Here is a 21,155-nt window from a genome sequence, read left to right on the forward strand (position 1 = left end):
GCGCGCTCCCCGCCGCGGCCGCCCCCAGGCCCCAGCCCCATGAAGCACTGTGGAGGCCCGGCCCGCTGGCGGGCTGGTCACGTGCGGCCGGGAGGGGCGTTGGAGGCCGGGAGTCTGCAGGAATGTAGTTAACTTGCAGGGGAAAGTTTCCCTCCGCGGCCGGCCGCGGATCCTGTGCGGGCGGGCGCGCAGAGGAAGGAAGAGCCGGGAGGAGGCGGAGCCGCAAGCGGCTCGGGCGGGCGGTTCTCTCAACTTTAGTTTTGGCGTCTGAGGCGAGTTTCTGTCTCAGTCGGGCGCAGCCGCCGCCGGGGAAAAGAAAGGGAGGAAGGAAGGAACAAGAAGAGGAAATAAGAGAGAAAGGGGGAGGGGAAAGGCAACTAGCTGTCCGGCATCCGTCAAGGGCGTGAAGGAAAAAAGTTCTCGGGCGCGCAGGTCCGGGTCTCTCGCAGCCCCTCCCGAAGCGCAGCCGCCAGACCAGTGGAGCCGGGGCGCAGGGCGGGGGCGGAGGCGCCGGGGCGGGGATGCGGGGCCGCGGCGCAGCCCCCCGGCGCTGAGAGCAAGGCGAGCGCCGCTCCCGCCGCCCAGCGCCGCCGGCCCGCCACCCTCGCCGGTTCTCCCATCTCGGCCCGTCGAGCCGGGGCGCCCGGGCGGAGCCCTTGCCCGCCTGGTCGGGCTGCGCGTCGGGGGAGGGAGAAACCATGGATCCCGGGCAGCAGCAGCCGCCGCCTCAGCCAGCCCCCCAGGGCCAAGGGCAGCCGCCCGCGCAGCCCCCCCAGGGGCAGGGGCCGCCGTCCGGGCCCGGGCAGACGGCACCCCCGGGGTCCCAGGCGGCACCGCAGGCCCCCCCCGCCGGGCACCAGATCGTGCACGTCCGGGGGGACTCGGAGACCGACCTGGAGGCGCTTTTCAACGCCGTCATGAACCCCAAGACGGCCAACGTGCCCCAGACTGTGCCCATGAGGCTCCGGAAGCTGCCTGACTCATTCTTCAAGCCTCCAGAGCCCAAGTCCCACTCCCGACAGGTAACCTGGCCGCCCCTCTCCCCACTTTCCCGTCGGGCGGGCCCCAGGCCCGGGGGCGCTCGGGAGCGGCGGCCGCGAGCCCTGGCCGCGGAGGGGGGTTCCGGGAGCGCTAGAGAGGTGGGGATGGGGGCTCGCGGAGAGGCGGGGGGACTGGAGGCGCCCGCCGGCCGCGGCTACGGGCTCCCCACTCCTCCCGGAGTCCGGGGCCGAGATTTGTTTTTCCCCTTGTAGTTTCTCTCTGCGGTTGCAGCCCCGGGGGGCGTGCTCTTCCCTGCCCTTTCTTTCTTCCTGGGGTTCCCGGGAGGTTGGCGGGAGTGGCAGGGGAGGTGGGGAGGAAGGAAGGGGGTGGGGAGAGTCGGGCCCGGGCCGCGGTGGGCTTGCACAATGCGCGCGCCGCCGCGCTCCGCACCTTCGCTCCCTCCGCCGCCGCCGCCGCGGGGCCGGGGAGGGGGAGGGGGGCCTCTGGCATCTGTGTGTGGGTGAGCTGCCAGCGGCGGCCGAGTTTGTGAAGTTGAGCCCTGGGCCCCCTTTCCTTCGGGGCCTCTCGGTCCACTTCAGTCTCCTAGGGAGTCAAATAATTGTTCTCTTGTTTTCCAGTGTTGATTAGGGGTGGGGGTTGAACCAGTCCATTTAGTTTCTCGCTCTTTCTCCCCCTCCCCCTCCCAAAAGCATTTATTTTCTTCGCGGCCCCGGCGCTTTCTGAATACAGGATCCAGACTTTCCTGGAAGTTGTTTATGGAGTTAGTGCTTTCACCCCTGCCCTTACCTAGCGCCTTGGAAGTCGGGCAGGCTTACTCTTATCAAACTTAGTTGGTTCACGTGTTGGCTTCCCCGTTGGAGACTATTATTTACAGTTTGCCGAAATGCTTTTAAATTAGCCACATCTACACGTTGCGCAGGACCTGAGTTGAGCTTTACCGTGCTTTGGTTTTAACAGAAGCCTTTGATAACGCACTGCAGGTTGACTCATAGGTCGAGTCCTGCCTAGTTCAACTGTGATTAGAAGTTAATGTTTGGGAAGTGATGACTAATTCGAGGCTCGCCATTGCTCTTTAATTCTTATTGAGGATATGAAGAACATGGCTGTTCTACATACACAACGTTCGATTACTTTGTCAACGTGATCCAACATTAAAGTGAAACTATTATGAAAGTGTTAACATTCTGACCTGTCCCAGAAGATTTGTTTAGTGTAGGTTTTTCTTCCTTTCCTTACTTTTTTAAAAAGAGCTTGCTTCAGGCTAAACTTCAGCATAGGAACTTTGTCCAGAAGTTAATTGGTTTTCCAAATACTGCGATGTAGTTAGTCCATTCGGCTGTAACTTGAGTGAGAAGAACAGTTATCGCCCTACTCCCATCGCCCCTCCTATTTGCAGCAGGCCTGTGGTGTGTTCTCCTGCCTCAGACCAAGGGGTTTTGGAACTCAGAAAAACTCACTTAACCTGCTGACAAAAACCTGGGTTAAGGAAGAGGAAGGAAAAACAATTTAGCAGCTTGCCCCAAATAACTTCAATTTGTAAGAAGTAGACTTAGGTATGCTTTTTTTCTCTTACCCCTGGAAATGAGTTTCTGGACTCATTATGGGTAAAAATGTGTTGGCATTGCACCCCACAGTCTACACGAGTATGCTGTTAGTTAATATGTTTTGAAAGTATAATACCCATAGGAGACTGAATTCCCCATTTTGTGGCATCTATAAGCCGTAAAGAATTGCAACTAAAAGTTGCAATACTTATTTTTCTAGTAAATAATTGCACAGTAATTTATATCAGCAGTTTATGGATTCATACTATTCATAATCTATTGTAGTTTTGCTTGTTTTAATGCCTTTTTTAACCAAGTGTCGTGCATCTATAAATTTGACTTTTTATTTCTGCTAATGAGTCCTAATTCATTCTGATTGGAAACTCAGAATGTACATGATTTAACATCAAGGCATAGATGCATCTGCTGATTGCTTTTAGTCTTCCTTACTTGCCTATATGAATCTAGGAAATTCTAATTTTTTGATCATCAAACCCTAACTCTTCAGTTAAGGAATTTAAATAACTGTACTAGATTATGAATACTACAAATGTGGGTTGTAAATACTATTGTTCACAAATTATTGGATATAAATTCATATACTCATTTTTCCATCATGAAAAAAAGCTATTTAACAAATGAGAAAACTTGAGGCTCAGAGATTATGATATTGTTCAGTGTCACACTAGACAGCTTGGACTGGAACCCAGAACTTCAGGGTCTGAGTTCAGGATTTTTTCTGCTACTACACAGTTGTAAATATGTTTGTAAATTCTTAAGTTATATTGTAATGGAATTGTTGGCATCTTTATCATCTAGGTACAAATATATGGCTGGGTTTTTATTTCATTCATTAGGAGGCTTTTAAGAATATTCGGATGTTTCTGGATCTTTTGTATTCCTTAAAAGTTGTATAAATTTTGATGGTTGCTTTATTGATGACATTTGTCCATGGTGAGAAAAAAATGACAACTGTTGTGTGTTTAGGGCTTGGCTTGGAAAAAACATTCACTATGTAAAACCTAGTTTAAAAAAAAGAAAGAAAAAGAATCCATAGCTATATTCCTTGGGTTTTGTTTATACCTAGAACATTTTAGAACTTGGAAAAGCACCCACACTGCCTTGGCCTTCACGTAAACATTTAAAAGTATCCATCTGCAAACCTGTATTCCTCTGTGTCAAATATTAAATGTTGAAATGTGCCTTTGGATTTAGAATTTCATTGCAACCAAATATCTATCTAAGAAATCTAAAGGGACTCTCTTTGAAAACAAATTTTAAGAAATCTTTGTTTTAATATTCCTAATAGGCCAGTACTGATGCAGGCACTGCAGGGGCCCTGACTCCACAGCATGTTCGAGCTCATTCCTCTCCAGCTTCCCTGCAGCTGGGAGCCGTATCTCCTGGGACATTGACACCCACGGGAGTAGTCTCTGGCCCAGCAGCTACACCCACTGCTCAACACCTTAGACAGTCTTCTTTTGAGATACCTGATGACGTACCTCTGCCAGCGGGCTGGGAGATGGCAAAGACATCTTCTGGTCAGAGATACTTCTTAAAGTAAGTGAAAATAATGGTAGGAGATAATTTTCTGGTACAAAGATATAAAACGTCATTTATTTTTATATTGTACTTAGTATTTATGTCAAGCTCAGTTATATCTTCCATAATTTTTTTTTCAGTTCAGTATGAGCTAAATACCTTCTTTAGGTAATGTTTTGAAAGCTTTATGGATTCCTGGTTCATAACCTTTTAATAATCTTTTATTTTGTGGCAATTTGGATGTTCTCCTTTTGAGTTTGTGCCAAACCTATTAACTAGCCTAGCTCAAAACTGAAAGGATACCATGAAGAATTTCAAATTGTGAGAGTTTTGGGGCTGGCATAGGTTTATGAATATGTGCAGTACTACTTACCTTTTTCTACCATTTTACTGGTAGAAAAGAACTATAAAAATAAGGAGGAATTCCCTAGGAGTCTAATATTATAGTACTTTAGGTTGTGAGATGACAGACCCCTTTAGCTGCAGTTTGATGTGATTTATCAGTTTGTTTTTCCCTCAAAGGGTAAACAGAAATATGAATTTCCCCGCTTGATATACAAGCTCAGTGTCAAACTTCTTCGAGCTAGCAGGCCTTCAAAACAGAATCTCTCTTCTCTGGGAAAACAAAAACAAAGCCATTGGGTTATTTGTTTTTATCAGCCTTATTTTTTGTGTGTTTAAAAAAAGTGGCAAAATTTCATTGAAGCTGAAAAGATCAAAATAGAATTTCGTCCCTTCTTGTTTTGAAATTATAGGTAGGACCTTAATATTTTTATTTGGTGTGTTTGGAATAAGTATATACAAAATGTTTCCTAAAAGTAATTATTATAGACTGAAATTGATGTTTTCAAAAAGTTGCTTACTTAGTATTGTTTAATCATGTTGAGATAATAAAGTAAAAAACAGTCCAAGTTTTGATTGTGATCTGTCCTGACAGTCTTCTCCTAAGGGAAATGTAACATTTATTCATTAGATCAGATAATACAATAATGATATTGTTTTGCTGTGTGTCTTATTATTTTATATTGATTGTCTTTTGGGGCAGATTGTTACTTTGCAGTGTAAGATACAGTTTTGTGACAAGCTTATTTAGAAGAGCAGAGGAAAAAGTTTGATCTTAAAAAGTTTCTGCAGTTTTTTGCCCCTTTTCCTCCAACTTTTTTCTTATATTTTAAATTCGTTTTCTGGTGTCCTGGTATCCATTTCAAAGGGTCAGGTTTCAACCAGAACAATAAAGGGCCTGAGACTGGAAAGTACACACAAGTCTGGCAGACTCATCTGCATGAGCAAGATTATTTGTTCTCAAGCAGACATCCAGAGTAAATGATTGAAAGAGCTACTAGCTGTGAGGGATGTGTCTTGAAGGGAAAGGAGTGGAAACAAACCAGGTTGTTAGGAAAAAGAAAGGCTGTACTTTTTTGAACCTCTCCCTGCTGGGTCACATGCTGACCTGGGGAGATTTTTAAACAGCTTAATAGCTGGCTTGCCTCTCTTCTTTGGTTGATGTTATAGCTAAAAGTCTATGATTAAAGAGCAACATTTATGCTCCTCTTTTAGTCTTTTGTATCTTGTAATAATTGCTTTTAGGTAACATGGGCCTACATTTTTATTATTTTGAATGATCTTTTTGTTTTGACCTGAAATGTTCTATACTTTATTTTTTAGTTTCCAATGGTTCTTCCTTTGAGAAGTGTTTCTCTCAAAGATGGATTAATGAAGGGTATACACACACACACCCCACACCACCCCAAGCACCCCGCTCAAGTGAGCCTGTAGCAAAGGTAAACCAGGACAAAATGATACGAAAATTATGCCATATGGGTAATGGTTACCATGGAAATGAAAAACTGGGAAGAAGAGAAATAAAATGATTATTCTTTAAGATTTTTGAGGGATTCTCACGTGGAAGTAAAAGTAGATTTATTATATGAGAAACATGAAGATTTTTGACACCATGGAATAATTTTCTCATATCAAACCTTCAGGAATAGAAATGTTTTCCCTGTTAGATGTGTCTTGGTCAGTAAAAGCAGGCAAAATCATTGATTATTTGGTACATGTCAGGAAATGTAGGGAAACAACCAGCTGTTGTCTTGCGACCTTAGATGAATGACTTTGAAGTCAGTTGGCCCATCCTGTTGTTTCAAGGCAGCATAATTACTGAAGGATTATAGGTAGGCAACTATTGGGATTTTTAAAGCCCTGCCTAGGTCAGTGAGATTTTCCGAGGAAGACTTGTACCTTAGGTTGGCAAGTGATAAGGAGGAAGTATGGTACTGGCTACATTTATCAATGACACATATTCAAGTTCTGGTATGATTGTGAAGTATTTTTAAAAAGCTTAGTCTGTATATTGGGTATATTTGTTCTACTGAATTTACTGTTTAAAACTAATTTCTTCAACATTGTGTATTGAGCTTTATTTTAAAAGAATTCTTTTATTGCTCTGAGAATTATTGCTTTCTTCATCTGTCTTATAGTTTTCCTACAGGAAATAGTTCTTCAAGTAGTTGGTCAACAACTTCCTATTTCTTTATAAGCTGCTGAATAACTTCCTGAATTAGTATTCTATAATATTTCTTGTTACAAGGAGTGCTCTTACTTCTCAGATTTATTTTATTGACGTCTTGCAACTATTACCACATACAAAGAACTTCTTGTGTAAAATGTACCATATAGGACCTTATAATTTGATTTTAGAAATCTCATCCAGTAATTTTAGAAGTGTGGAGATTTGCATTGTTTTAATAATCTTCTAATTTTTAAGAAGTCATTTTTGTTTCATTTCTACTATCTATCATTTTCTGAATAACTGGCCTCAGTGTTTTTAATCCTTGAAGATTCAAGGTTTCTTGTGGCTGGGACTTTATTAAAATTATTGAGTATCTTGATTCACAGTTTAAAAAGGTATTTTTTCAGAGATTTTTTTGCATTCCGCAACATATAACTCAGCCAATATTCCAACATTAAATGAACTTACCTTGCAGGTGTTATTAATTGCTACAAATGGTTTGATTCTTTTTCTATTGACCATGTATCTTGTTTCAGAAGTGAATGCTCCACTGCCCTAATTAAAGCTACTTCAGACATGTATCAATTAAAGGAGATGAATTAAACTGTTTCTTGTTATCGTAATTTGGTCTTGCTTCTTCTCCCAAACACTTGCCCAGCAGAAGACTATGAACACATACAGTGTATACATTGTTACCGTAATAAAGATTAGATGTTTTAAAAAGGAACAGTTTCATTGAGAGTAAGGCTGTTCTTTTTTTGGTTTCTTGTTATATCAAATGTAACCCAAATGATTTCCCTTTAAGAATGAAACGCTTGTAATATTGCCCTTAACTGTTGATTAAGCTGCCAAAAGAAAAAAATAACCATAAACAGTTGAAATTGCAATCACAAAACATTTCCCTAATATAATAAGTCAGTTATACTTCAGTTTTAAAAATCCGAAAGCAGAGTATTTCCCTATTTGAGGGAAGGACTGTCCCTGCCCATTTATCTTGCTGATTGAGGCTGAGTGGAGAAAGAAGATAAAAGTATGCCCTCAGCTCTCAGAAAAAATGCTTGCTTCTGCTCAGTGGGTGGGCACTCCGGGGAAGAATGGCCCATGGTGCCACAGTGATTTAGGTAGAAAAAACGCTGGTGAAACTGTTGGATACGGTGGTAGAAAAAACCAAAACAAAACAGTTGGAAGATAGTGGATGTGACAGTAAATAGAACATAGAGATTAGTTTATTTACTGGGGGAAATAATGAGTATTTTTGGAGTGAACTAAAAAAGTACTTAACCTTTATCAAACTAGATGTTTAATTTCAGCAAACTCAATTAGCTGCAAGATGGTAGGCAAATTTTCTTTAAAAAGTAACATTGAAAGCATATTTCTCCCCCAAAGCTTCATGTTAACTATAAAGAAAAAAGCCTAGGTAATATTCAAATAGTTGAAACTTTAAAAAGTTTTTGAAACCCTGAGATCAGCCTTCATTAGTAATGTAGAAAAATGTTTTACATTATGGTTGGAAAAATAATGTAAATTAGCATCCCCAAATAGTAATGCTAGTATGACTCTGAAATGTATTTTACCTTAAGACTTTTGGGAAGAGGCAAACTCTAAATCTAACCTTTTAGTTGTCAAAATATTTAGTGAAGTTTAGGCTTAGGGCAAATCAAAGTGAAGTTGTTTTAAAAATCAGTTAAGATTATTCAAACTTAATTTGCTACCTTCAGTAATAGCATAATTTAGGCATTAATTATGACTTGAAAGTTTAATAGTAGTTGAGTAGCATTGTATAAAGGAGGGTCTTAAAGAGCTGTGTGGTTCAATAACTATGGCTACTAAGTGATGCACTTTTTACAAGAAAGGCTTCTGATTCGAGGATTGATCGGAACTTCAAGCCACGAAAGGGACGTTGCTGTTTTTATGAAGAATTGCTTCGTGGTTCTGCTCAAGTACTGTAGCACCAAGTTTCCTGGGAACAAGTACTGCTACTGTGGAAGCACTTCTATTTGCGTAGGGCTTCACCCCTTCTAAAAGCAAACAAAAGAAGTTTGGTATAAATCACAATGGTCTTTTTTTATTCCCTTCTCTTTAATATTTTACACAAAAGAGGTCAGTAGTTTAATCCTTATTTGGCTTTTAGCATGAGAAGCATCATAATCTTTAACACATCAAATAATAAGATGTTGTTTCTCTGAATAATGTTGCAAATTAACAAAATAATGCAAATAGGCGTATCTATTTAAAATATTGCTGTTTTCTTCCACCAGATATTTTCAGTGCTTTATTTGTGGTTAGTGCTGTTACTTACCTATTTTCACTTTAGTGTGCTTCTTTTTTTCTTCACAGGATAGTGTTAGTCAATAGACTTTTCAGATTTTTCAGCTGGGTCTTGCTTTGCGGGTGGTGAGGGTACATTTTGTTAAAAGCTCCTTTCTTCCTCTTGCAATTTCTTACTTAACCCAAGGTGAGGAGATTTTTGATTATTTTTAAAGTAAGGTCTTTCTTTATCCAGTAAATATACGTTTTAGAGAATGAGCTTTTTGATACATGCATGAAAACTTACTATAGACTAGTTGATCTGGGCTTCAGAGTAAAAATGGCTTTCTTCAGAGTGCTACTTTGTGCTTTCACACAATTGAATGTGGATTTACGAAGTTCTTTGAAATGTAACTTCTCACATATCCTGAAGTGACTGTAGTATGAAGCAGGGTTTTGGGAAGGAGCTAAACCCTATCTAGGAGGTGGGGGTAAGAGGTGGATTTTTTTTTCTGTACAAGCATGAATGTGGGGTTCTTCTGTTTTATATTTATAAAAGTTCTTCCTTCCTTCGCTTCTTTCCCCATGTATCTGATTTTGTGGATTTTAAATAAGGTGTATTTTTTTAATTACAAAAGTAACACATGTTCATTAGAGAGAATTGGAAAATTCAGGAAAGGAGAAAGTTTGGGAGGAAGCACCAGATTCTTCTGCCAAGGAGAGATGGTTGAATATACTTGTTTATATAGTCTTATCTATAAACATATATTTTGAAATTTAATTTTAGGGGAGTAACATATACATAGATTCAGAAAATCCCTTAGTGCTGTTAGGGTTATAATGAAAAAGAGCAGTTTTAACTCACTTTTCTTTATCTATGGCTTGCATTCTCCAGAGGCAAACATTTCCAACTCCTTTGAGATTTTCCCCCCTTTTAAAAATTCCATATTTATAGAACATGTTACACTACCATTTAAATTTTTTTTTTTTTTTTTTGCGGTACGCGGGCCTCTCACTGTTGTGGCCTCTCCCGTTGCGGAGCACAGGCTCCGGACGCACAGGCTCAGCGGCCATGGCTCACGGGCCCAGCCGCTCCGCGGCATGTGGGATCTTCCCAGACCGGGGCACGAACCTGTGTCCCCTGCATTGGCAGGCGGACTCTCAACCACTGCGCCACCAGGGAAGCCCTAAAATTCATTGTAAAGATTACATTGTTTGGAAACTCAGTCTTCAGTGTGAGTGGTGCCCTTTAAAGTTTTGCAGTATAGTTGCCCTAACTGTCCTTTGGTCCTAGGAAAGATTTCTTTTATTAGTTCCCAGATAATTTCTTCCAGTCTTTTTAATGTTTTCGCTGTTTCTGGAATTCCTGCTTGTCAGAATAACTCTTGAATTTTCTTATCTTTCCCGCCTTTTGTTATGCTTTCTGGGAGATTCCTTCAACTTTAGCTTTTAATTTTTCAGTTTTTTTTTCACCCCAAAAAGGTATTTATCGTTCTTAATTTCCAGGGAATCTTTTCTGAGTTCATTGTTCCTTTGTTATTTTTAATAACATGCTGTTCTTATTTCATGGATGTAGTAATATAATATCTCTCTAAGGATATTATAGTGGGTGTTTCTTTTTAAATTTTTTCTGCTTTCAATGTCTTAAGTAGGCTTCACTGGAGAGTAATGTAACAGGAACCAACCAGGCCCTGAAGTTGTGGGAGGCCCTAAATGTCATTATCTTTGTTAGGTTCTCTTGTAGTGGTCAGTTTCTCCAGATAAAAATCTGTCAGTCCCCTCTCTAGAGAGCATTGCTGGTGGTAATGGGTGTTAAGATGGAGAGCCAGTGTTTTAGGGTTGAGAGTGTGGGGTTTCATCCTTGCTCTTGGCTGTGCCAGGTATGTGAATCCAGATCCTCTTAGTCTACTTCTCTGGAACATAAATTTCCCATTTCCTGCTTAGGCCAGGGAGGAGGTGTGCAATAGATTTTTAAAAGTTCTATGTAGGCTTGATTTTTGTGAATACAATTTTGCAATTAGGTTGACTCTATAAAGTTGCCAGTTTTCTAAGCCCCGAACAGTAACTACTGCCAATTTCGTATTATTTGACTTAAATATTACAGGATCACTTTTTTTTAACTAGTTTTTTTTTAAAACATATTTATTCTTTGTTTGTTTATATATTTGGCTGCGCTGGGTCTTAGTTGTGGCGTGTGAACTCTTAGTTGCAGCGTGCCAATTCTTAGTAGAGGCATGTGGGATCTAGTTTCCTGACCAGGGATCAAACCCTGGGCCCCCTGCATTGGGAGCAGAGTCTTAGCCAGTGGATCACCAGGGAAGTCCCTACAGGATCACTTTTAAATCAGTACTTAAATAAATGCTTTTACCAGGCAAATGATTACTTCAATGACATTGGTCTTCAGCATCGGTTTTGCTGCTTTAAATCTTCATATGTTAGATTTTCTTAAAGGGGGGAACTGTGTACTTTGACACCGGGGTGCTTGGCATCCAGCAGTGTACGAATTTGTTCAGAGGGTTTGGATTCTGAAATAGTGTGAAGGGGCAGAGAGACTGGAGACTTAATTCCTATTTGTACATAGAATAATGGAGCTGATCCTATCTGTTTTTATGTCATTTTCAAGTTTTTTGTCTAGTATACACAACTTAAAAAAGTTGGGCTTTAAAGTAAAATAGCCTTATGAAATCAGTGCATCTGTTTTCTTTCATTCCTTCCTTTCAGCTGGTTTTCATCAATATAGATGATAGGATAAAGAAAATATTTATGCATATCTAAGTTCATTAAATAGTTATTGGTATACTTATGTAGGTTAACCCCCAGAGGTGTATAACTTCGTTTTATCTTAGTTTAGGTTGTTGCTTTCCCTAGCAAGTGCTCTTTTGATTGCTCAGAAAAGTAGCCTGTGCTGTCTTCAGTAGGCCATTGTAGATGTCATAGAGTAATAGTAATAGAGTATTTTTTACATATAAACTAACCATGGAGATGTAAGTAGTTAGAATTTTATGAAAACTGGGTTTAGGTTAAAATGGATTCACTATAGGTAGTAACAGAGTTGTGTTAGGACCCTTTGTTGTTGATCTCAAGTGAAATTTCTTCAGATCCACTTTTCCAGCAATCTCTTCCTTGAGTAGTTAAAAAGCAGTTACATATGGACATTTTTTTATAGAAGAGGAGGAAGCAAACCTTTTAAAATCTGCATAAAATCTTAATTGACCAATGCAAAATCAGACCAGAACACTCTAACATCAGAGAAGAGTGCTAAATGATACTGAAAAGGCGGATACCTGGGGGTTGTAAAAGGTATTAAGTTGAATGGGGTAGAGGAATGGAACAGAATTAACACAACTTAGTTAAACAAGAAGTGTGTTAAAATAGCAAAGTACTAATGTTAGAAATGAGCTAAATGAGATTTCTGAGACCTTGCCTGGAACTAATCCTTACCAGTGATAGGGTCACAGTTAAAATTTACCAAGCTCTCCTGGCTAATTTTTTTTTTCTAAGATGGAAAAAAAAAAATCTGTGGAAGAGTTGGCCAAAATACGGATGTTTCTGTTTTTCCTCTACACATGTTCGGACTGATACAGGTTATGTTTCTGAAATCATGTAGTCTGGATGAGCTCCAGATGATGTAATAGGATCACTGTTAACCCCTCACAGCCGGAGGGTGTGCAGACTTTCCTGTTAAGACTGGTACAAATCTCTTCTTGTGGGTGATACAATAATCACTGTTTCTAGACAATGATATGTGAAATTAATATTATTGTCCTCAAACACAATATTGTCCTTCAAACACAGAAGACAAAGCATGCCCTTTGTGTACCTGTCTATTCTTCAGTTTTCAGGTAATACCCATCACACTACAGATAAGAATTTGCCCAGCTCCCTCTGCTCCCTCAAACACAGGGTGATTTTGCTCAAAAAAGACCCACTTGGTTCTGGGTGGTGTGTGTTGGGTCACTTACCTTAACGTGGCTGTGGTTTCTTTCACCCTGCTTATTCTTAGTTAGCTTCTTTGAATTCAGTATGTGTGCTTAGTGGTCTCTTCATTTCATAAACACTTAACCTCTTGGTTTTATGTAGCAGGCATTGTTTAAGGGTTCACTGAGTTCCCCTCTGTAGAGTTGGGACAATATTAATAATATATCAGTCTTGATAGACCAGGTGGGTCTCAAGACACCATTCATTGCAAGTCATCTTGTTTACCTTTTCATTGCTATCTCTCAATGGAGAAGCTGTGGAGGCTAACTAACTATAAGCTCAATAAAGATAGATTTTGTCTTCTCTGTTCAGCCTTGTGTATGTAGCTCTTGATATATTTATTGGTGGATGATGTCCCTTAGGCTGCTCATTTATTTCAGTCTATTGGTTGATAGTCACCCTGATTAATGCCTATAGTCCCTGCTTAATTATTATTGCTGTGTAACTCCATGCTAAAAAGATGCTAGAGTATTTACTTGTGTATTTTTAAAGTTAATTTTGTAAGTTTGAGATTATTCTTAAACTCAAATAACTACAACTATTAAAAAAGATAATTGTGGGACTTCCCTGGTGGCGCAGTGGTTAAGAATCCGCCTGCCAGTGCAGGGGACACGGGTTCGATCCCTGGTCGGAGAAGATCCCACATGCTGCAGAGCGACTAAGCCCGTGTGCCACAACTACTGAGCCTACACTCTGGAGCCAGTGAGCCACAACTACTGAGCCCGCGTGCTGCAACTACTGAAGCCCGCGTGCCTAGAGCCTGTGCTCCACAACAAGAGAAGCCACCGGAATGAGAAGCCCTCGCATCGCAACGAAGAGTAGCCCCCACTTGCCACAACTAGAGAAAGCCTGCACGCAGCAACAAAGACCCAATGCAGCCAAAAATAAATAAGTTAATTAATTTTTAAAAAAAGAAAGATAATTGCTTATTTTCAGGGTATAAATGAATAATAGTTCTACTTTAGGGTTACAGATTTGTTCCATGGACAGGGAATATTTGACTGCTTTAGAATTAAATGAATAAGAAATAAAATTATGTAGGTGTAAAAATGATACCAGTGAGTAGATTACTATGGGAATTCAGGGGAGAAGTAATGAGGTGGTGGCATTGGGACCTCGAAGAGACAGTACTCAAGTTATGCTTATAGAATTAGCATTTTCAGCTCAATGAATGTGGGGGCATAGGAGGTGGGGAAACAAAAGACAGCTGCAAAAAGATTTTCTGGTAACAGCCAAAGTGCTTGCCCTTCCCGCTTTGAATTATGTTTGCATCTAACATATTATGTAATGTTAATGTATTCTAATATAATATATTATACAATATATAAATTATATTTGCATTTACTTTCATCAAAATTAAGTTATTAATTGTGGTTAAATCTGCACTCTGACCTTGGGCATTTAAAAAAAACAATTCTAATATCAAAACACTTGAAAAACCACTAAATGGCATGGTTTTATTCACTGCTTGGGAAAAAACAAAGTTTTAAAAGTGAAGACCATCTATTACAGACCATCATTACATGAACATTGTCAAATATAGTTGTATCCCGTATGCATTTTTTAACTTTATTTTCATGTTACAGCCTATTTAAGATTTTTTTTTTTTTGCTAATTTTTGACAATATTATTTGTCAGGAAATGCTAGTTAAAAGGGATTGTCTTCATTTTTCTGGTACTTTTAAGTTTAGCTTAATGTTTATCTGTTTACCAAGTAAACTTTATTAGAATTCGCAAAATGAATATAAACCCTTTTCATTCCTTGATATTATTGCTGGACAAATTGAATTAATAGTAAAATATGCTGTAAAAAGGTACAATTTTTACTTTTTAAAGTTGGTAGGAAAGCTGCTGACTGAAACATTTCCTTTCAGAGATTTAAAGAATTTTTTAAATTAAGCTTTAGAATTTGTTTTAGACAGACAGAATCAGATAATTTAGTCCATTGTACATTACCAAAACCAAATGAACATTTGAGTGCATATTAATTTTATTAAAATAAATTGTAAAACAAATCTAATATTCTGCCTATCACTATTATAAGCTAAATTGTGTCTTTTAAAACACTCCTATTTTAAATTTATTAATAAAACTTCTATGGGACACAGAGCAGCCAGAATTCTTTACCTAAAACTCAGTTTAACATGGTTTTGGAAGGATGTTGGGAGTTTCAGGAATGCTAGTAATTAAGAATTGAGTATATTTGACAGCAACATATTAGGCCATCAGGATTTCAGCTGTTTTATATTAAGCCACATGGAGGTCATTTGCTCTCGCTGGTTGACTTACTAAACTGGGCTGCCATACAAAAAACCACGGACTGGGTTGCTCAAACTACCACCTAGTGCTTCTCACAGTTGTGGAGGCTGTGGAGTCTAAGATCAAGGTAGGTTTCATTCTGAGGCTTGTCCTCTTGGCTTGTAGGTGGTTGCCCAGTTGGGCACAGAGGTTTCCTTACGTGTTGGTGGGAGCCTTCTAGGGGGATGAAGGCAGAAGCTGCAAAGCCTTCTGAGGCCATTACATAATGTCACTTCTCCTACATTCTGTTGGTTGAAGCTAGTGACAAGGTCAGCTCAGATTCAAGGGCTTGGGAAGTAGACTGCCTCTTGATGGGAGGTACTGCAAAATATGGTGGCCATGTTTTTCAGCCTACCACACTTGGATTGGAAGTTTTTAAAAAATAATGTTCAAGATTGGTGAGTTATCACCTGAGGCCTGAAAATCTCAGGGTAAAGCATGTCACCGGAAAACAGTTTATACCGTTAACATGTAAAATCTCATTTTTGGTGAATAATATAAGTTGGTAAGTGTTTCCTCTTGAGATGCCATCAAATCAGTCAAGTTATTTATAAACCATTCAGTAAGTTAGACAGAATATGGGCTTTTTGATTACATGTCAGCATTTATATTTAAGACCATGAATTCTAATTGACATCTAATTGTAACTCTCTTCTAAAACTTGACTCTGGTATTTTATTTTTAAAAACTGCCTTGTTTAAATTAACTTAGGCATGAACTCACATGGAAAATTGTAGCAGAAATGGAACCTGGATTTCCTGGTACCTACTTGTGTTTGATTTAAACACTACATTGCTGCTTTCTTTCCCTACCTGAATTCAAGTAAGAGCAATCTTCATTGTTATTGCAAATAGATTTGAGTTTGTTAATTGATCATTGAATTTTTGTTGATTTACAGACTAGTAAGTTATTTGAATTATCAAGTTACATATATGTAAATATCTATAAACATAAGTAGTGCAGGAGGTATGAGTGCTCACAGTTACCTTAGAAGTTTATATTTATGGGGTTGCTGCTTCCCCAAAGTGTTTTCTGTGACCACACCACAAGTGTCTAGGTTTCCAGGTTGCTTATGAATGGATATGAAGGAGCACTGCTCCGCTGGGAGTTAATAAAGACATTCTCAAACATTTAATTTCAAACTTAGTATATATCCCTTTTTCTAAAGGCCTATAAAAACAACAGTTCTTTTTCCTTTTCATGAAATTGCATGATTATAAAAACTGACTTAATCCCTTGTAATTTTTGTTACCTAAAAGTTGAATTTAAACAGTGGATCAGATTTCAGCACTGTGATTCATACTCCCAAAATGAGTAACCTGGTTAGCAGGATATTCCTACTTGTTCTCTTGAGGGTTGTTTTTTTTTTAAATGTCCATGGTTACTCCTCCATTTTTGGTAGTGGAGTTCTATTGGGTCTTTGAAGAGGCTTTACAAGAAAAAAGAGCAGCTATTTATGGAGCATTTCCTCAGGCCTGCAATTTGAAGCCATTACAGCAAAGTTGCTGAGCAAGTCGGTGATGACATGCCAGCAGTCACTAAGGCCCCCACCCTGCAGCCTGGGCAGAGTAAGAGTTCAGGACTGCTGCCGTGCGGAGTTTGCCCTCTTCAATTATTGTCAATTGCTTACTTTTTAAAGAGCAGGAAGGTTTCAAGCATTCTCAACCTACTTTCTTAACAGATTATTAAGGGACTATAGAACAGAAGCTAGTTTTTAAGTTTTCAGGAAATAGTTCAACATCCAAGAATAGAGTGACTCCTCCATCCCCCACTCCCTTTTAGTTAGTTAAAATCAGGTCACCTTATCAAATGCAGAACTTGTCCAGCAGTTTTGCTTAAGCTCACAGAAACAGATAACTATTACAGGAATTCCACGATAATGTATATAGCCTTTAGATCTGGAGTCTATGTTTGAGAGGAGTTTGATTTTCAAAGTTTAGGTAACTTTGTTGCCTACCTAACAACATTTCTCTATAGAGTTTTGTTTTTTTAATAGTGATAGAAAATAAAACAAAATGGTCTCATTGTGGGTTTTTGTCATCAAGGGATGAAATTGGATTGTCTAATTGTGGTTGGAAATTATGTTTGATTAGTTAACAGCAAATGATTAATTGAAAACCACTAAGCTTCAATCCACTCAGAGGAAAATTAGTAGCCATTTTATCTTAAACAGGACACTTCTAATATGTGAATTTTGCAAACTTTCCACTCTTTGATGTCAAACTTAAAACTTAGTAGCTTGTCTGTATTATAGTCTGATGTCTTAAAATATTTAGACGTTGTTCCACAATTGTCTTCATCTTTTTAACAAAAAAAATGTATTTTCCACTGTTCTGGATTCAATTTCAGGAAAATTTTAAATGAGAAAAATCATTTTTAGCAATACCTATAATTTTAAGAAAGCATCAGTTGATAAAATCAGGAATTATGTTATAAGAATTGAAATCTGCTTTTAATTCAAATTCTTTAAAAGTACTGACATTTGGAACTATGATAATCTAGGACAGTGGACCCCAACCTTTTTGGCACCAGGGACCAGTTTCATGGAAGACAGTTTTTCCATGGATGGGGTTGGGGGGATGGTTCAGGCAGTAATGTGAGCGATGGGGAGCAATGAATGGGGAGCGGCAGATGAAGCTTCGCTTGCTCACTTGTCACTCGCCTCCTGCTGTGCGGCCTGGTTCATGACAGGCCACAGACCAGTACCAGTACCTAGAGATTGGGGACCCCTGATCTAGGATATTTGAAATGGTTTTCTAGTCACAGACATTATCTATAAAAGGTGAGTTATTTCCTAACTTACTATGTCTCTACAACTCCCCTCAACCCCAACCCCTCCGCAAAACAACCCATGATAGTCAACAACATAGACTAAAAGGAAAAAGAGAACAGTACCGTTATAAGGTGACCTCCAAATTACTAGGCCTTTTAAAAATGGCACCCTAATCGCTGAATAATCCTCTTGAATTTCACAATTAGCTTGAGTGAAATAATGAGTTTCTTAATTGTGGTAGTTAAAATTGAGAGAAATTTCCTAGTTCTGTGACCTAAGTTGAGTTTTAGGACATTTCTATATTTTACTGAATGGTAGCTTTTGGGAAACTGCTTTCTGTATTTCTTTGCCCTCCGACCCCCTAGCCCTTTTCAAGGAACTTTATTTATTATTTATTTAAATATTGCCACACATTCCTTTTTATTGATTGATTGATTGATTGGCTGCATCAGGTCTTAGTTACCGCACACGGGATCTTTTGTTGCGGTGCGCGGGCTTCTCTCTAGCTGTGGCATGCAGGCTCAGTAGTTGCTGCATGCGGGCTTAGTTGCCCTGCGACATGCGGGATCTTAGTTCCCTGACCAGGGATCAAACTGGCATCCCCTGCATTGCAAGATGGATTCTTAACCAATGGACCACCAGGGAAGTCCCCCAAGAACTATTTAAATGAAATACAAATTCCTTCAAGGTTCAGCTCAAGATGTTAATTAATTCCCCTAGAGTGTCTTCCTAGATTTTTCCTAGCCCCAAGTCTGCCTTGGAGTCCCCTCTTCTGGCCTCCCATGAACCTTTTTGCATCAGGAGTATGTTTTCACTTACAACCTGTTGATATTGTATCCCCCTGCACCTAGCATAGTGCCAGCACATACATACTAACTGCTCACCAGAAAATGTTGAGAATTGCTTTTCAGTGTCGTTCCCAGTCATTTTGGAAGCACTGACTTATTTTCATCTGTTTTGATGCCTTCAGAAAGCTTCAGCACCGTGCTTGGAGCTACGGAACATACGGATTGAGAACCAATTGGTCCCTGTCTCATTTAGGAGGCAAGGTGTGTGAAATAAAAATGGTACAAGGAAATGTGTAGTTGACTGCTAAGCAATATGGTAGGCCCTGGGTAGTCTAGATTAGTAACCCAGAAAAAGAAGAGATTGTTGTGCTGAGTTGTTAGAGGTTTGTAGAAGAGTTTGGTCTTTGGTTGTATTTGAAGGATTGCATGGATAGGATTAGATAGAAGAGGATTTTATTCTGTACTGAATATTGAGTCATTTTTTGACTTTGCTTTATTTGTGAATGGTTTTGTAACTTGACAACATGTGGTTTTAGTAAAATCCTATGTCTGGTAAAAAAAATTTCCCTCTTGAATTTTAGTTACCTCGTTACTTGTCTCCCCCACTGGATATTACAAGGCCCAGTCGGTTCACCATTATGTCTCAAGCATTTAGCTTAGTGTCTGGCATATAATAAATGTTTAGTAATATGGCTGGGTGGCTAATTACCTACTCGGGAGCCTTGGTTTCCTCTGCTGTAAAATTACTGGATTGGAATATATGATTTCTAAGAACTTTTCCATTTCTAAGATGCTGTGAAAATCAATGAAAAAATTCCCATAAATTCCCAATCTATATATAAATGTCAAATTAACTTCCTGATGTGATGTTGTATTTACAGTGCTTTACATTTAGCATAAAGTATACTAAGTTTAATATATAAATACCACCATTAAGCAAAAACAGTAATGTTGGCAATAGGAGGGGTATATTTAAAGGAGGGATTTTTGTTATTGTGACTTAACTGTAAAGGAAAGTGAAAAGTAAAAGAGCTCTAACAGTGACGTTAAGGGATGTAGGTAGAAATTTAAGATGGAATTGGTATTTTGGGCCAAAGGAGTTAGAAAAGAATTAGAAAAGAGAGGGCTGACCTTTCTAGATAAAGAATCAGTGATTAGTTTGGGGGTATGGTTTTGTTAAGAACACAAACTGATTCTAAGAAATATTTTGTATGAGAAAATACTAACATATCACTAATTGTTTATTATCTATTAAACTTAAATATTAGAAAAAAATTCGAGATTTAAATCAGCTCTTTCTCATTTGTAACTACTCTGTAGCACAAAAACTGAGAGGCAGTCACTGTCTCTTAGAGCCAAAAAAAAAAGGCTTTAGCCTCTGAGAGAAGAGCCAATTTGTTTGTCAGAGTCACAGCATAGTAGTCCCAGACACTTGCCATATTTTCAGAATCTTTTCTTTATGGTCACTTTTAATTTTCGACTGTTTTTTTTTTAATTAATTAATTTTTTTGGCTGTGTTGGGTCTTCGTTTCCGTGTGAGGGCTTTATCTAGTTGCGGCGAGAGGGGGCCACTCTTCATCGCGGTGCGCGGGCCTCTCACTGTTGCGGCCTCTCTTGTTATGGAGCACAGGCTCCAGACGCGCAGGCTCAGTAGTTGTGGCTCACGGGCCTAGTTGCCCCGCGACATGTGGGGCCTTCCCAGACCAGGGCTCGAACCCGTGTCCCCTGCATTGGCAGGCAGACTCTCAACCGCTGCGCCACCAGGGAAGACCCGGACTGTCTTGATTGTCAAATACAACTTAAAATTTTTTTTTTTTAGCCCATCGTCAGCAGTGTTTTGATTTATTTGTTCCACTGTATGGAAGGATGTTAATATTTTGTGAGTAGGTTAGTGATCTATATTTATATTAAATTTCAAAGAAGAACAGTTACAGAAACTTCCTTTTGAGCATGCAAATATTTTTTATATACTACATTTGATATTAGTGCTTTAAAGTTACATGCCTTCAGTACTTGCTGTGTGAATACTTAACAATGAATACTTACCATACTTTATCTCATTTAGTCCTCTCCATAATCCTGTAGGTGTTTCCTATTTTATAGATTGGGCCTATGCCTTGAAGAGGTGAAGTAACTTACAGATTCGCCTCTCGAGGCCTGTGTCATTCCATTGCGTGAGCTCTTTCTATTAAATCTCTTTACGATCATAAACTTTTTTTGTTTTTGTCCTACAATTTTATTTTTGTAGACTGAGCTAAATCTACACTGTATTTATCACAGAGTTTCATTCAGTATTTTATACTCATTTGGTGATCAGTAAACACTTGTTGAATTAAACTAGGATGTTTTAATTTCTTTACCATGTTCCTTAAAAGAAATGACACCAGAATGGATGAATTATCTACTCTTTCAAAAGCTTCCAGAGCGATTCTGATATATGATTCTACTTATTAAATAGTTGTTGAATTAAT

General features: G+C 39.3%; 1 protein-coding gene across 12 annotated transcripts in view; it reads left to right on the forward strand.

The window, feature by feature from the left end:
• Positions 1-235: 235 nt before the first annotated feature.
• The window catches only part of YAP1 (Yes1 associated transcriptional regulator), a 107,721-nt gene continuing 86,801 nt past the window's right edge, over positions 236-21,155 (forward strand). For 4 of the 12 annotated variants that reach the window (XM_022562047.3, XM_022562051.3, XM_022562046.2 and 1 more), the window contains exons 1-2: positions 239-1,022; positions 3,856-4,106. In XM_022562047.3, coding sequence (XP_022417755.1) covers positions 699-1,022; positions 3,856-4,106 — 575 coding nt within the window. In that variant the 5' untranslated portion in view covers positions 239-698. Of the gene's footprint in view, positions 1,023-3,855; positions 4,107-21,155 lie in introns of all 12 variants that reach the window. The other 8 variants (XM_022562049.3, XM_089915450.1, XM_089915452.1 and 5 more) reach the window with 4 other exon arrangements.

This window comes from Delphinapterus leucas, chromosome 7, assembly GCF_059928025.1.
Source record: "Delphinapterus leucas isolate spDelLeu-1000000601 "Yukka" chromosome 7, BTC_Dleu_Yukka2, whole genome shotgun sequence".
Lineage (NCBI taxonomy): Eukaryota > Metazoa > Chordata > Mammalia > Artiodactyla > Monodontidae > Delphinapterus > Delphinapterus leucas.